General features: G+C 46.3%; 1 protein-coding gene across 1 annotated transcript in view; it reads right to left on the bottom strand.

The window, feature by feature from the left end:
- Positions 1–8,040: 8,040 nt before the first annotated feature.
- Positions 8,041–16,438, bottom strand: part of NPEPPS (aminopeptidase puromycin sensitive) — a 120,934-nt gene continuing 112,536 nt past the window's right edge. Inside the window, exons 20-23 of the mRNA XM_015412462.1 lie at positions 15,324–15,431; positions 13,219–13,374; positions 13,072–13,119; positions 8,041–9,599 (exon numbers count right to left, since the gene is read on the bottom strand). Coding sequence (XP_015267948.1) covers positions 9,447–9,599; positions 13,072–13,119; positions 13,219–13,374; positions 15,324–15,431 — 465 coding nt within the window. The 3' untranslated portion in view covers positions 8,041–9,446. The remainder of the gene's footprint in view (positions 9,600–13,071; positions 13,120–13,218; positions 13,375–15,323; positions 15,432–16,438) is intronic.

The following is a 16,438-nucleotide window of genomic DNA, read 5'->3' as shown; positions in this document are numbered from 1 at the left end:
GGGGGAGAAGGGAGGGGGGAGAAGGGAGGGGAACAAAAGAGCGCTCGCGCGCCTCCCCCCACCCCTCTCACGCAGCCGCCCTGAGGGGACGCTGATCCGCTCTCCCCCTCCTCCCTGATTCACTGACTGACAGACAGAAACTGGACTCTTCAGGCCTTGCCAGGCCCGGGCCCGCCTTCAGGCACGTTAACGGCCTTGCGTTAGCGTGCGTGCTTACGCAAGCGCGCACGTCCCACGTTTTCTCTCGCGAAGGAGTCGCACTGGGAGCGCCTCGCTTTCCCCTCCCTCCCTCCCTCTCCCATTTTTCAACCGGCCGACGCCCGCCTCGCTGTGCGCCAGCCGCTGATTGGCCGGCCGCATTTCGTACGTCCTGACGCTAGCGAAGTCGGATGGAACCCAATCGTGTTCCCGTCCCCCGGAGCGATTATACCCGTTTATATACTATATGCTTATATATAATGTATGTAATATATCTATATTTATATATGATATTTAGATTGAGGCTGCAATCCTGTGCACACTTATATGAGAGTAAGGCACATTGAACAAGGTGGGGCTGACTTCTGAGAAAATGTATTATATTTATTTAATTAATTTTTTAGGCCCCTCTTCCCTGCAAGCCGGGCTCAGGATAGCTTACAACTGAAAGGAACATGCAATAAATAACTAGAAGTTAAAAATCCTACAATAAAATACATAGTTATGCATAGACTGAATGTGTTACCTATTGCTATAAAATGTTTACATTGTCTTTTTTTAAACTACAATTAGTATATAAAAATGTGTGTACCTATTCTACCATGAATGACACAATGTCCAATGATATACCAGCATTCCAGATGTTTCTCTAAAATGCTATGTGTGCTGGAAGGTATATTTGCATCTACATACATGTGCTTGTGTGTATACAACAAGCAACAAACAATACAGCGCACAGTCTAATATAGCCAGGAACAGCAAAACAACTGTGAGCTGAAATACCCGCAAGTATAAATGTACAAAAAGAGACTTAAATAAAGTGAAAAGAAGCATATAATTAGCAATATCAGTAACAAATATTACATATCGGAATGAAAAATCCACACAATCCATGAAGGGAAACAGTCAAGTCCAGAGAAGATATCCAACACTTTTCCTAGGTAGTTTATAGTGTTTCAGACTCCTGGTCCTTCCTCAGGGACAAAGAACTATACAAGTACAAAATTGTAAAAATATAAAATACAGCAATGCTTTATAACAATATAGCTTCTATACAATGATGCTTAATAACAATATATAATCACTGTTACACAGAGTCTCATGTATCTTACTAACATAGGAAGTCTCATACCAGTTTCTTAACAAGATGATGTTATTCAACTTCTCTGTAAGAGAGAGTAACTCCTTAGAATAAAGAATATAAATACATAGCATAATATATGGACCATAAAGCCGCCAGTATATACTGTGTGGATTTTTCATTCTCATATGTAATATTTGTTACTGATATTGCTAATTATATGCTTCTTTTCACTTTATTGAAGTCTCTTTTTGTACATTTATACTTGTGTGTATACATACATAGCCCATAGGGCATTCATTTGTTCGGTGTACTGCTTCTTTTAAGGACGCCACGATGGTGTATATCAGGGGTGGCCAAATTTGCTTGATGTAACAGCCACATAGAATAAACATCAGATGTTTGCGAGCCGCACAACATAAGCAAATATTACCCACACATTTTTATTGAAAAATATGCAAATTTGCTTTTTATTAACATTAAATTAGACTGTGTGAAAGAGCCACGTGCGGCTCCCGAACTGCAGTTTGGCCACCCCTGGTCCTGTCACAACAACCCTGCGGGGTAGATTAGGCTGAGAGTGACTGGTGCAAGGTCCCCAAGTAAGATCCATAGGAAGCAGGGATTTGAATCTAGCACTTCCTCTTCAGCACTAAGCACTCCACCACACTGACTCAGTGTGTACAGTGGCTAGCACACACAGAACAGCATATACTGTTATCCTACCCTTTGTCCAAGGGGCTCAGGGCTGAATGAATCCACCCCCCTCTGTTTTATCAACAGGCCTGTGAGGTAGGTCAGGCTGAGAACCAACGTCTGGGCTTGGGTCACCCGGTGAGCTTCATGTTGTTTAAATCAGGGTCTCTTGATCCTTGATTCATACTTCAACTGCAATTGGAGCTTACTTGTGCTCTCACTCTGTGTGCAGGTGTGTATAGATATGCTATATATGCACATACACAGCAGCTATACAAATAACTAGCACCGCATTGATGTTAGGTGTGTATCTTTAATACAATCAGAAGACTTGTGCGGGGTTTTTTTTAAATAGCTGGCTGACTAAATATAAACTATATGCTCATATATGTTATGAGCCAGAGCCATGGTGAGTTCTGCATAAACCCTTTTAAAATGAATGGGAACGGGGCAAGTATACTGCTGCAGCACATGTCCCAGTTATTTTCACGGGATTTGTATAACAGGATTTCTTCTTGAATTGTGAGGCACTTTATAAACTTGGGGATGAACATATGAGACATAACAGGGAGAAGACAGTTTTGTGATGAATCCACCTGTCAGCCAAGATCAGCACCAGAGGCCCTGTTGTTCCATCCCGTCTTCCCAAGCAAAGGTCAGAGACGAGGACTTTTCATGTCATGGCATCATGATAGTGGAAAACCTTCTTAACCTTGCTGTTTGCCCCGGCATTTCCGTTACAGCATGGTTGACTGTTCCTTTGCGCCCTGTTCGGCTGTTAACAGGGTGCCTATTATGAGGTTTTAACCAGTATTTTATCCATATTCAGTCCTTGATTGCTTTCAACTCTGAAAGGACCCTGAGCATTTTTAAGCAAAGTGCAACCTATATATTTATCATTAGTTAAAATATTTGTCTGAAGATGGTTCCAGAAGAGGCCATAAAGACTAGTATTCAGAGCCTTTGAGGAGTAACCAGGACCCATTGCCAGCATGGTATACAATGGTTAGAGTATCAGACTAAAATCGGGGAGACCCAGATTTTAATCCCAGCTCTACTATGGAAGCTTTCTGGGTGACCTTGGGCCAGTCATGCACTCTCAGCTTAACCTCCTTCATAGGGTTGTTCAGAACATAGAATGAGAGGGGAATCTCAGCTGCTTTGGTTCCCCCATCAAGGAGAAGGGCAGGATATAAATGAGGTAAAATCTGGGAGACCCAAGTTCAAATTCTCACATGGCCGCGGAAGTTCACTGGGTGAACCTGGGCCAGAGGGCGGCTGTGAGAATTAAATGGACTCAGGGAGAACACTGTTGTAAATCGCTTTGGGTCCTCATTGGTGAGAAAAGCAGGTTATAAATGATCAAAATAAACAAAGGCTCCTCCGATTTGGAGGCAGGAGACAAAGCATTTGGCAACTGACCTACAGCCAGCAAGAACATCGCTGAGGGATTGCCACAGCCCAAAAGCAGCTATTACCAAAGCATTGCAGTATTCTGTCCTTGCTGGGTCCTCTGACTACAGGGACTCTGCCTGGAACATCGTAGTACTCAGGGGCACGGAGATCTGTAAATACACATGTGTGCCTCTCTGGTCATTAACATGATCATCTCTCTGTGTGTTTAGGGCTGTCCATGCCCTTCCAGAACAGGCCTGTCTGATCCTCCTTGAATCCCCTTTCCCCGCAGCCACCCTATTTCACTTCCCAGATGTGACCCTAGACCAGGGGTGGCCGAACTGAGGCTCGGGAGCCACATGTGGCTCTTTCACACATATTGTGGCTGGGGAAGCTAAATATCATTAGCAAACAAATTATCATTGGACAAATAAATGTCATTATCAATATCTGCTTTTACCACTTTTGTTATTATTTTTGGCAGTCTCATTCAATGTTAATAAAAAGCAAATCTGCATATTTCCCAATTAAAATGTGTAATATTTGTTCATGTCTTGCGGCTCTCAAACATCTGACGTTTATTCGATGTGGCTCTTACGCCAAGCAAGTTTGGCCACCCCGAGACTGTCTTCACAATTGGACAGAGTCAGTGAGTGGCTTACTTATGCCTGTCTCCTCTTCCAGGAATAGAAAACGGAGGGAAGGGGACTCTAGCTCACTTATGCATATTGGTCAAAAAGAGGCACCCGAGAAAGCAAGAGGACTCCCTCCCCGGGGGGTGGGGTGGAGGCACATTGGTCTAGGTTATCTGTGAACAATTCCATTATATGGTGGGCCATCCTACAACTTTATATCAAGATTGTCGGTCCTGTGGAATAGCAAACCACTTAATTTGGGGGACCAAGTACACTGGCAGAGAACAATACCGAAGACTAACAGTTGCAGTCATATGCAGAGTAAGTCCAATCTAAGCCTGTTGACTTGAATGGATTTAGAACGGTATAACTGCATTGAATTGCACTGTAAATGCTGCAAAGCACATCTAAGAACATAAGAAGAGCCCTGCTGGATCAGACCAGTGGTCCATCTAGTCCAGCATCCTGTCTCACACAGTTGGCCTCTGGAGGGCCAACAACTGGGCATACAAGCTGAGACCTTCCCCCGATGTTGCCTCCTGGCTCTGGGATTCAGAGGTTTGGTGCCTCTGAATGTGGAGGTTCCTCTCAGTCACCACGCCACTGATAGACTCATCCTCCATGAATCTATCTAATCCCCTTCTAAAGCTGTTTATTCCTGTGGCCATCACAACATCCTCTGGCAGCAAATTCCAAATTTTAATCACTTTCTGTGTAAAAAAGAATTTCCTTTTGTCCGTCCTTAATCTACTGCCCATCAGCTTCATTGGATGCCCTCGAGGTCTAGCATTTTGGGGGAGGGAGAAAAATTTCTCTTTGTCAACTCTCTCCATCCTACTTATAATTTTATAAACCTCTCATGTCCCTCCTTAGTCGTCTCTTTTCTAAACTGAAGAAGACTCTGTTTCTTCAACCTTTCCTCAAGGAGAAGGTGCTCCAGCCCTCTAATGACCTTGGTTTTCCTCCTCTGTACTTTTTCCAGCTCTTCCAATGTGTGTGTTTTTTTAATTTTTGAGATAATGGTGATCAGAACTGTACACAGTCTTCCAAATGAGGCTGCACCATGGACCTGTACAGGGGCCTTATAATATTAGTCAGTTTATTTTCAATCCCTTTCCTAATAATCCCTAACAATGAGTTTGCCTTTTTCACACACAATTAACTCCGGTGGTTTATTCGATGCGCCTTCAGCCTTTTGGACAATTTGTACCATAGGCAGCTACTGCAGAAGTGCTTGGCTCTATACAAGAGCTGAATAGGCTTCCCTTTCCCCCCCTCCCACAATGATTTATGTTCAAGAAAGAAGGCTGGATCTAACCTGTTTTTCCTACCAGTGGACAAGATGGACGGGAGGGCCCTTTCGCCACCAGAAAGGCTACATTGGGGATCATGAGGCCTATTTGGACAAAAGCCATGTGGGACCGGAAGCTTCAGTAAAGAGGAGAATTGGTTGAGATTGAGCAGGAAAGCTGGCCGGATTCCACCCAAGCGTAAGCAGACTGGGCTCAAGGCATATTCTGAAAATGTAAGATTTCACTAAATGAAAACCCTTTGTGATCCTTCCCACTTGCTTACTCTTCACCGCTATGCAAACGGTTGAGATTAATTCACCAAAGGTTTGGCTACTTTTCCTCTCCTTTTGGTGGTCTAAAGAGGAGGCGGGCCTGTGGTCACTCAAAGGGCAGAGGGGAGTAGTGGGCCAAGATAGGCTAGCAGGGTAGATAGTTGCCAACTTCTGCTCTGGGACTGGAGCAGGCAAACCCATATAGATGGGATATGGCACAGGACCAAGCTTCTTTCTCTGTCTGCCATTCAAACGACTGGCAAAACAATTTTTGTGGTGGTGGGGGAGCTGTTTATGCATTACAATACACATTAGAGTAGCTGTCTTCATGGTAAATTTGTCAATGAGGCTTGGCTACCAATAGATTTGAGATCTCAGCCAACTGGTCAACACATCTGTCTCTCTATTGAGCCAGCATAGTGGTTAGGAGCACGGACTCTAATCTGGAAAAACCAAGTTTGATTCCCCACTACTCAACATGCAGCTGCTGGTGTGACCTTGGGTCAGTCACAAGTTCTCTCAGAGCTGTTCTCTTACGAGCAGTTTGTCAGAGCTCTCTCAGCCCCGCCTACAGGGTGTCTGTTGTGGGGAGGGGAAGGGAAAGGAGATTGTAAGCCCCTCTGAGACTCCTTTGGGTAGTGAAGGGCAGGGTATAAATCCAGTCTCTTCTTTTGCCCTCATTCCTCCTGCAGTCATCCTGTTCTACATCCCTGCTTCCAGCCTGCAAACACTTGTTAGAAAGCAGAGTATGAACTGGGTAATTCCATCATTCAGATTTTCTGGTTAGAATGAAGGGCTTAAAAAGATCAAGGGCACAGAACGGTAGGTCATGAGCCGGTCTGTCTTTCTGTGTTTAATTACAATTCTCTTTCTACAAGCAGAGGCCTGGGGGGGTCATGCCTGCATCGAAGCCACAGAAGAGCCATTTCCCCCCTTCTAGCTGTGATCGCTCTGCACATGCCCTCCCAGAGCTACATACTTCGAGGGCTTCATCATGCCCCAAATAGACACACAAAACACATTCTAGAAGTGTAAATAGCAATTCTCCTTTACTACTTGGATGAAGGAGGACAACAACACTTTCATATCTGCTGGCACCCGGGCGGAAGAGAAGCTGGAACAGACCAACCGTAGGATCAAGAAGTTCACAGGGTAGTATCTGAAAGTCTCTTCCAAACATTGGGTGGTGGTGGTGGTACAGAGATGGGATCAAGAGGGGGGGAAATCAGATGGAAGCCAGGCACACATATTACACACTCAGAAGGCACAATCCATGGAAGTTTCCCTGCGCAACACTCCCTGAAACAGATAAATGCTGCAAGAAGTCCACATGGCATCCCTCCACAGGTACACAATATAGGGCGTGGCTGGGGGAGTGGACACAAACAGCCAGAATCTTTTCTGTACAAGCCTGATCAGAAAAGAAGTTACACAGCTCTGCTGTTTGAATGGTGCTTATGCACACATACACACCCCCAGTGAAGAAGAGTAGGTCTTTACACCCCGTTTTTCTCTTATCTTCAGGAGTCTCAAAGCTGCTTGCAATCTCCTTCCCTCCCTCTCCCCACAACAGGCACCTTGTGAGGCAGGCGGGTCTGAGAGAGTTCTGAGAACTGTGACTGGCCCAAGGTCACCCAGCTGGCTACATGCTGCTCTTAACCACTACACCAGGGGTGTCAAACATGCGGCCCGGGGGCCAGATGAGGCCCCCAGAGGGCTTCCATCAGGCCCACAGTGGAACTGGCCATCTCCTGCTTCCAGTTCTGCTGCTGCTGCATCCTAGCTTGCTTCGCCAGACTCTCTTAATCACTCAGCCATTTCATGTTTTAACCTGGGTTCTAGGCTCAGAACTCTGAGCATGAGATTTCTGTGGTGAATGTCAATAAATCAAAAGTAGGTTTGCAGCTTACAGAGCTAATGTTTTAAGCATGTTTTTATTTTAAGTAAAAAAAATCTTTGTGTTTGTGTCCTTTATAAAGTTTATATCTCCACTTCCTGGCATTACATTTTATGACACACATGGCCTGGCCCGACAAGGTCTCATTTATGTTAGATCTGGCTCTCATAACAAATGAGTTCAACATCCCTGCACTACCACCATGCTGGCTCTCTCAGTGACTTCTGTCTTACGAATCTGATCCATTGCCTCCAGTTCTGCTTCCTAGGGGAAGACCTCGAATCTGCACTTTGAAGCAGCCACTTCCCTTTGCCCGCGGCCATCTCTGAGTTTGAATATAAAAGATCCAAGTTCAACATGGAACAAAGAAAGTGGAAATTAACTTAGATGTGCCTTTCATATGAACTCACCCACCACATACCGCAGCCATTAAAAACTGATACCTAGATCTGGCAACCCCACGGCAGAATACAAAAACAAAACAAAAAATGTTTTCCAGCTTCACCCGTACAGGTACACCAAAACCAAGACTCTTTGGTTTCACATTGACTTTCCTTTTTATTAACGCCAACTTGTTTTAATTTTTTTCCTTTTGTTTTTCTTTTAAAACAATAGCACAAAAAAAATGTGTTTCAGGGAAGCAGTTTGACAGCTAGTTCTCTGATGACCTTCCGAAATAACAGTTAAAGCCACACCAAGTTATGAATTTCTTCGTAAAAAGGGTTTTTTCTTTAAAAAAAGGGAACTGTAAACGTTTTTGTGGGAGTGGTGGTGTCGGGTCTGAAGTCTGGTGAGCAGGTACATGCTACTCTGGTAAAGCAACTGATGGCACACAATTTAGAATTTCATCATGCCAGCTAGCACAAGTTTTAAGGCTTCTGAATCAAATTACCATCAAACATCACTGAAAGGGGAGGTGGGGTGGAAAGCTGCAGTCACAAGGAGTTTAGGGCAGCGTTTCGGTTTGGAACCGGGAGAGCTTCTTGGACAAACTATGGTGTTATGCATAAAGGAGGCCTGCCCTACGGTGGCCCAAGAGGGATGGATCCAGTCACAGTACTGTACTTGCATGCAATGGGAAGGTATCATTTAAATAGAGAGAGTGCGGAAAGGGTGGCAGGAGAATTCTCTCTTTTGTCATGTGGCTGTGAAAGATGTTACCGTACAAGTTTCTATCATCTCTAAGGAGAACATCAGCAAATGAAACCATAAAGGGGGAGGAAGAGAGGGAAAACATGGACCATTTCGATTACCCACACCCCACAAAGAGATCATGAGACAAAGGAACAGAAAACAGGGTTCTTACAAGCCTTGGGATCTGAACTGAGATTATGGGAGGCCTCCCTGAAAACTCCCACCAAGCGCAGCATGATGCGCGAGGTACGCCACGTGGTCTTTCATAATCGAACCATTCCAACACAAAGCGTGCGTGCTTTTGCTGTCTCGTAGTGCACTCTCCGATGGGCTCAGAGGCATTAACCCATCCCTGCCCTCAACTTGCCATAGAATTCAACCCTTGCTGTAGAAACCTCTGGCTTCCTTGCACTTTTATATTTTTTTAATAGAAAGCAGAAGGGGATGGTAAAAATAAGAAATCATTCATCAGTAAATGCAAGGGGTGGGGAGGGAAGGTGTTAAATATTTTAACCACTGACAAGGCTTAAGGAATTTTCACAGTTTTGTTACGCTCTATTTTATTACTATTATATTTACAGGGTGGTTTTGTTTTGTTTTTTGCTGAATTGCTGATAATTTCTTTTTTTCTTTTTCCTTTTTAAATAGAATTTAGTTCTGGAGTGTGAGCAGGAACCAGTTAACTACATTCATTGTCCAATCCCCGTTGGTTTGAGAAAAGACTCCAATTTTCCTTGGCGTATGATTCGGCTGTCGGGTTAGCAGCTCCTCTTCCTCACACCGAGGCAGTCGGGCCACAGCGGCTGGGATGCCCAGGTAGGGGGGTGGGGGATGAGGGATGAGGGCTCACACAGCGGTGGGTGAGGCCTTGCGCTGCAGGAGGTACTGGTGGACGTTCTCGGCATCCCGCTTTAACCATGCGGCGTTCAAGAGGATGTTTTCGCAGCACTGCTGGATAGTGCGCTCGGCCGACGGGGCTGGGTGGCTCTCAAAGAACGCCTATACGTGGGGTGGGGGGAGAGAACAAAACAACATCCTTTAAGAGTGCTGCACTGGACAACATTTTAAAATTACAGAATTCCTCTTAGTGAGAAACCGAGCCTCCCGCAGCTTGCAGGCCAACTTGTCGTTTTTGTACATGAGGTCAGGCCTAATGATCTAGGATAGCAACTACTGTAGGGGTCTCCAGCATGGTGCATGTGGATGCCATGGTGCCCACTGACAACTTACCTGGCACCCACCCAGTGTCTTCAGAACTGTGTGCTTGGGGGGGGGGCAACAGTGGGAGGGCTTCTAGTGTCCTGGCCCCACTGCGGACCTCCTGTTGGCACCTGGTATTTTTGGCCACTGTGTGACCCAGAGTGTTGGACTAGATGGACCATTGGCCTGATCCAACATCGGCTTCTCTTATGTTCTTAAAGTGGGTAGGGCCAGCACAACTACTGACTGGCCACTGGAGATCTGATTGGCTGTCTGGATTAAAACGAAAATTGATCCGGCAGCAGTTGCCACCGGTGTCATGTTCATCTTCTCACTCCTCTTTTGCACTGCGTTTTATAAATGACCCCTCTTCTCCCCTGTACTTGAATTTCCCGGGGGGGGGGATGCATGACTCCACCTCCCACAGCAGCCATTTTGTGGCTCCGCCCATTACCAGGTGTCAGAATTCCAGAGGTGCCCACAGGCTCAAAAAAGGCTGGGAACCAGTGCTCCCTCTAAGCTGAGTTAGTGTGAGCTAGCTCACAGTTTTTTAGCCTCCGGCTCAGATATTTTTGTCTTAGCTCAGAAAGGATGGCTCCAGGGCGAACTGATTTACGCAGCAGCCAAATTGCTCACTCACAACTTTAACGCCAGTGTAGCTCACAAAGTAGAATTTTTGCTCACAAGACTACACAGCTTAGAGGGAGCATTGCTGGGAACCCCTTGGCTACTGCATACAGATGTGGGTGCGTTTGTGTGGTCGCCACTCTAACTACTAAGGCAGCTGAAGACACTTTTAGAACGCAGGTACTTAAGTTGCCTTTTGACCATTTTTCCAGACTGCTGCAGTGGCAGGCTCAAGTCTGTTCCCAAGGAGAAAGTACAGGTAGGTTAACAGGCTGCCCCTCCTACTTATCTGAGTGCCCAGTACTCAGGTAAGAGGGTCACACATGCAAAAAGCAACTGGCGTTGCCTGGGAATCCTTGCATTCCTGACTCTCAGAACATTCAGAAATACACAGCTGCATGCTAAAGGGCTCATCTGAATTTAAAATGGCTGTTTTCCAAGTCGCCCAGAGCTTGAACAAAACACACAAAGGCATTAGCCAGATGAAGAAAGCGGAGCCCTTTGGTGTGCTGAGTAATATGTACAATGCCCGGTCCTTCAATATGCCATTACGCAAGTCAGGGTGAAAACCTCCTGGCCCAACCCACTCTCATTTCTCCCTCTCCTAACCTTCCTTCGCTATTACCTCCATCTCCCTGATGTGGCCCTATACCCACTAGCAGCTGTGTTTTCTTGTGTTATAGTGTGTAACTGCAGCCAAGGACTGTGGACCTGATTCAGCCACCAGGGCGACAGGATGGCCAATGGAATTCCTCTCCCCACAGTCTGAGTCACTACATGAGGGCCTCGTTCTACATGTTGGGGGGGGCCCTCTGTGTTAAGTCTGCTGCAGCTGAAACAACAGATTTGTGGCATAAGCTTTAATGGGCCAGAGCCCGCTTTGCAAAATGCAAGGCAACGTGCGTGCCAGACTACTCACCAATGTTCCCTCTCTTTTTTTTCTCCTACTGAGTGGAGCAGTTCACATCCCAAGCAGAATATAACCACTCCAATCTTAAAATGGGCAATGGGCAATGCGAGACCCTGCGCGGCTCCAGATTGCTGCTGAGCGGGGCTTCCTGTGTTAATGAGTGGCTGCTCACGTGCACAGCTTAGAGGGAGCACTGCTACTCACTGAATACCTCTAAACTTTACTGTTTATGTTCACCGTGATCTGCTAACTTAACCCCTCTACAGCAGAACCCGAAAATACAGGATCTAGTTGTATTCAGTCTCTAGTCTTTAAAAACAAACAAAAAACCCAGAGCACCGTTCTTCAACAAAATAACTTCAAAGGGATACTCCAGTGTGAAACCACTAAACTGGGAGAGGGATACGGATTTCTCACTCTCAAAGCAGTGTTTCCCGGCCTGTGGGCTCTGACCCAGAAGTGGATTGTGCAGCCTGTAAAACTGGGTTGCAGGCTCTTGCAGGATTTATTTTACGACGTTTCTATGCCATCTTTCCACCTACTTCCAAGGTCCCCAAGGTGCTGGTCAGAACCCTTTTTTAGATGCATATACAAAACAATAAAAATATTTTGTCAAAACAAAACACAGAGACGCATACACAGGAAGGAGGGTCACTAAGGGTCAATTCAGAGAGCATCAAAGGAAATGGAAAAATCTTCAACTGCCGGGGGAAGACAGTAATAGGGTGGGGACACAAATGAATCTCCCTGATAAGGGAATTCTATCATTTCCATGCTCATATTTATAAGAAAATCTGGAAGTGTGGGTGACACTACCAAAAAGGTTAAAAGCCACTGCACTAACTGTATTAACTCTCTTAGCAAGACTCAGGACTCCACCCCCCTTAGAGGTGATTAACCAGCTTAGCTTGACTTTTTAAAAGACCATTTCTTAGATATTTGAATTTTGTATCATTCTAGTTCACCCTATGCACTTTCTGCATCTCACGGTCCCACCTGCGGCTTGTTCTCAGAACTGTGGCTTAGGCTGGCAGAAGTGATTAACTTGCAGCAGCTGAGAACTGTCATCTAAAGTGGTCGACAGCTTGCAATTTAGAGATCTATCCTGGTAACAGCTTTCTATTGGCTAAATGGCTTTTCTTTCTACAATGAAAACTTCAGCCCCACCAGAAAAAAAATTTGCCCCACAAGCCACTGGCTACGGGCCTGATACTTCGTACATAAAACGGCTGTATAGTGAGGATCCACCCAGTGCAACTAACACAGTAGGCTGTGACAACCTATGCCTGTTGTATACAATTGTTGGTCTTTCAGCTGCCTGTTTATTTTTACTGCAACAGGTACAGAGCTACCACCACCCCCGCCCGAATTCTTATCTGGTCTAAAACAGACAACCCTCTTTATGGGACACCAATCTGTAACCGTGTCAACTGTCCACAGCTACTTGCTTGGGAGGTCCACCCATGAGCTTTTATGCAGGATAAAATCCGTTTACACTGATGAGCTTACTGTGCTCTTGGGCTTCATTCATCTGGAGAGAGCGCAGACTGGCTGGCCAAAAAAATGTGATGAGTTAGGGGAAAACCACCCTGGCATTATCTTGCTCTGTGACACACTCGGCCCTCTCCCCCTCGACTGCAACGGTCCAACAGCAGGGAGGGGGAAAAAGGGAAAGAGGCCGCACGTGTTGGAGGTCAGCCAAACAGACACCCTCTCCCCCAATCCAATTCTTACCTTAACTTCTGCAGCCATTTTGTCAATTGCAAACCCATCCACCGACAGCTGAAAGAGAAAGCAGAGCGCATGGAGACGTTAAGGGGGGGGGCAGTCAGCAGCCTTGCATTCTCAATGTCTGCTGTCTTCACGACTTCTCGTGCCCACCTTTATTAGCCTAGATATCAAGAAACCCCCTTGGTAGCGATTGTAGAGCTCTTCCCAGTTGTCTCTGACGAACTTCCAAGCGGCTTTTCTGCCCTGCTTGCTCCCGCCAGCTACTCCACCGATGACGGATACCGTATCCTGGGGACGTACCTCTTCCTGCAAAAGCAAACAGGAACACGTGCCTGAACTGTGGCGGTTTTGCAGCGTTCTAGACACAGCCCGTACAGAAACGGCAGCTAATATACACCACTGTGGCACAACCTCATCTGTCTGAATCATCTAGGGCAGCAGTTTTCAAACTATCCAGCTTCATAGATCCCTTCCTCATCTCACCAGTGTGTTTTGCAGAGGATTCTGGAAGGTGTAGTGGTGCACACCCCCTTTCACGCCAATACCAGTCAAGCTTATTTGGCCTCACCGCTGCATTGTATGAATGAAACGTGTACTCTTAGGATACACTCTGCGCACCTCTGGGGCTGCACCGAGGAGCAGCGGTGGAGGAGAGTGCCATGGAGTCACAGTCGACGTATGGCGAGTCCCTGTAGGGTTTTCAAGGCAAGGGACAAGCAGAGGTGGTTTGCTGCTGCCTGCCTCTGCGCAGCGACCCTGGACCTCCTGGGTGGTCTCCCAGCCAAGTGCTAACCGGGACTGACCCTGCTCAGCTTCTGAGGTCTGCCAAAGTCAGGCTAGCCTGGGCCATCTGGGTCAGGGCACAGTGGAGTGGGAGGTTTGTATAAAGCCAGTGTGGTGCAGTGGTTTAAAGCGTCAGCCCTAGGACCTGGGAGACCAGAGTTCAGTTCCTCTTAGCCACGAAGTTCATTGTGTGTGTGTGTGTTGGGGGGGGGGATCTTAGGCCAGTCACTCACTCACACTGCCAGTGTAGCCAACCTCACAAGACAGTCGAGAGCAAAACGGAGGAAGGGGGAATGACACAAGCCACCCTGAGTAAACCTAGAAAACACCCAGATTGAGGGGGCTGTGGCCAAAAATGGCAATGCTGTGTCAAGTTTCTTCTCTCCCCCTTGAGGGTGGGCTTACGGAAATGCAAGACATGAGATCACCGCCTCAAGCATTCCCCCACCTGCCTAAAATGTGAAGTAAGATCAGGGAAACCAGCTCTGGTGTGAGACTGTATCACACATTTCCGTAGCTATACATTACACAGCCAGGAAGGGGGGAAACACCTTATGGGGGAGTAATGTTTTCAGCAGCAACGCGTTGCTTTTCCATCTAGTAGTGGCCCGTGTGGAATTCAAGATTAATGTGATGCCCAAGAATTGTTCATAGTAACTATTTACTATTTACATTTCCACAGTTTCACCAGGAAGGCACTTCCAATTTGCAATACTTGCACTTTCTCAATAAAGACGCAATTATTGCTTTTCCTCCATGCTTTAGTTCCTGTGTTGGTAAAGAAGTCACTATTTTATGCTTCTCTGCATCAAGTTGAAGGCCTTAGAAAAAGGCAGTCTACCCTGTGTTTTCTGTTCCAGAAGGACTTAAGTTGTGTGTTTTACTCACAAGCAACACGGCCCATTTCTTTTGAGCACTGTGCGAAAAATACTAACCAACCACCCATGGATCTTCTACGTCACAAATCAAATGAGACCCAGGTGGCAGCAAAGATCCACCCAGCAATAATTCCAGCAGTGAGCCAGAGGTAAATACTCAAGGGAATACACAAACACACACATATTCCCAGGTATTTTTTTAGTGAAACCAGTGTCCAGTCCTCAGGGCTACAAGCATCCACATGTGACCAGACTGAGAACATGCAAGAGAGCTGGGAGGTCTATAGTAAGGAGCTGCATATAGCTCCCCACATGAAACTGGTTTTGTATAGTTTATATTGCTTTTCCTCTAGTTAAGAGCACCATCAAGGTGGAGCATGATGAAGCATGAAGGCTCAATCCCCATTCAACCCTTCTCTCTTGGTTTCTCAAGTCTAACCAGGCTCTGGCTTTGCATTTCTAGGCCTGCATTTGCAGTCGCGAGACTTTCTTATAAAATGACACCCGGGACTCCTGGGATACCGAAATGGGCTCTCAACGACCCGATTCCACACCGATGCGCACAACAACCAAGCGCCCCCTCCAAATACTCACTGAAAGTGCAAAAGTGAGAACTTTCTGTATTAACTCCGCCTGAGATATGGCGCCAAGCACACGCTCTATTCGGTTCTTCTCTTCCTGCATATCCGCTTGCTTGTGGAGCTGCAGGGAACCAAGCACACAGTCGGCAACATTAAGACCTCCGCTTCCTGCTGCGGGCTTTCGGAGCAGACGTCCTCTGCTCTGAGCAACGGCCAAGAGCTAAGCTGAATTAGAAAACTGACATGTGGTGCGTTGGGTGAAACCTGCCCAGCCTCTGGGAGTGCAGCCAAGGGGTAATCCACACAGAATATTTGCCACTTGGTTTAGTGGGGGTCAAACAGAGGCCACACTTCCAAGCGAACGGTTCGTTTTGTTTGGCAAGAATGGAGCCACTAGGTGGCAGCAGAGCTTCACATGACAGGTCATAGGGCCCTGCTTCCAAATCACCTGCTGTTAGATGTAGTTTTCCCCTTGCTTCTTCTGGTCTGCATCCAGAATCAGGCCCCTAATATTGTGTGTGTGGGGAGGTACCATGCCAGTGACATTGGCACACTTCCTCAAGGCACTGGACAAACAGAAAAAAGACAGGGCAAGCCTCTTGGAACAATCATATAATTAAGTGCCCTGCTGAGTCGGAACGCTGGTCCACCTAACCCAGCATCTTGTCTCAGACAACAACCAACTAGCTCCCTAGGCATTAGCATTCGGATTCCCTCTAGTCCAGGGGTGGCCAAACTTGCTTAATGTTAAGAGCCACACAGAATAAATGTTAAGATGTTTGAGAGCCGCAAGACATGAACAAATATTGCACACACTTTTTTATTGAAAAAATATGCAGATTTGCTTTTTATTAACATTAAACGGGACTGCCAAAAATAAAAGGGGTAAAAAACAGATATTGATAATGATATTTATTTGTTCAATTATATTTGTTCGCTAATATTTGTCAGAGAGAGAGAGGTGGAAAGAAAGAATGAAAGAGGTGGGAAGAGAGAGAGAAACAAACAAACTAGCCCCTCCTCCCAACCCCACACGGGCCGGCTTGATGAAGGGGTTCCAAGAGACAAATGCCTTCTCCAAGCCAGCTGGGGGCCTTTCAGAACACATTTAAAGTTGCTTTCTTTCTG

The sequence above is a fragment of the Gekko japonicus genome, unplaced genomic scaffold, assembly GCF_001447785.1.
Source record: "Gekko japonicus isolate JY-2015 unplaced genomic scaffold, Gekko_japonicus_V1.1 scaffold8, whole genome shotgun sequence".
NCBI classification, from domain to species: Eukaryota; Metazoa; Chordata; class Lepidosauria; order Squamata; family Gekkonidae; genus Gekko; species Gekko japonicus.
This window is presented reverse-complemented; position numbering and strand designations above follow the sequence as displayed.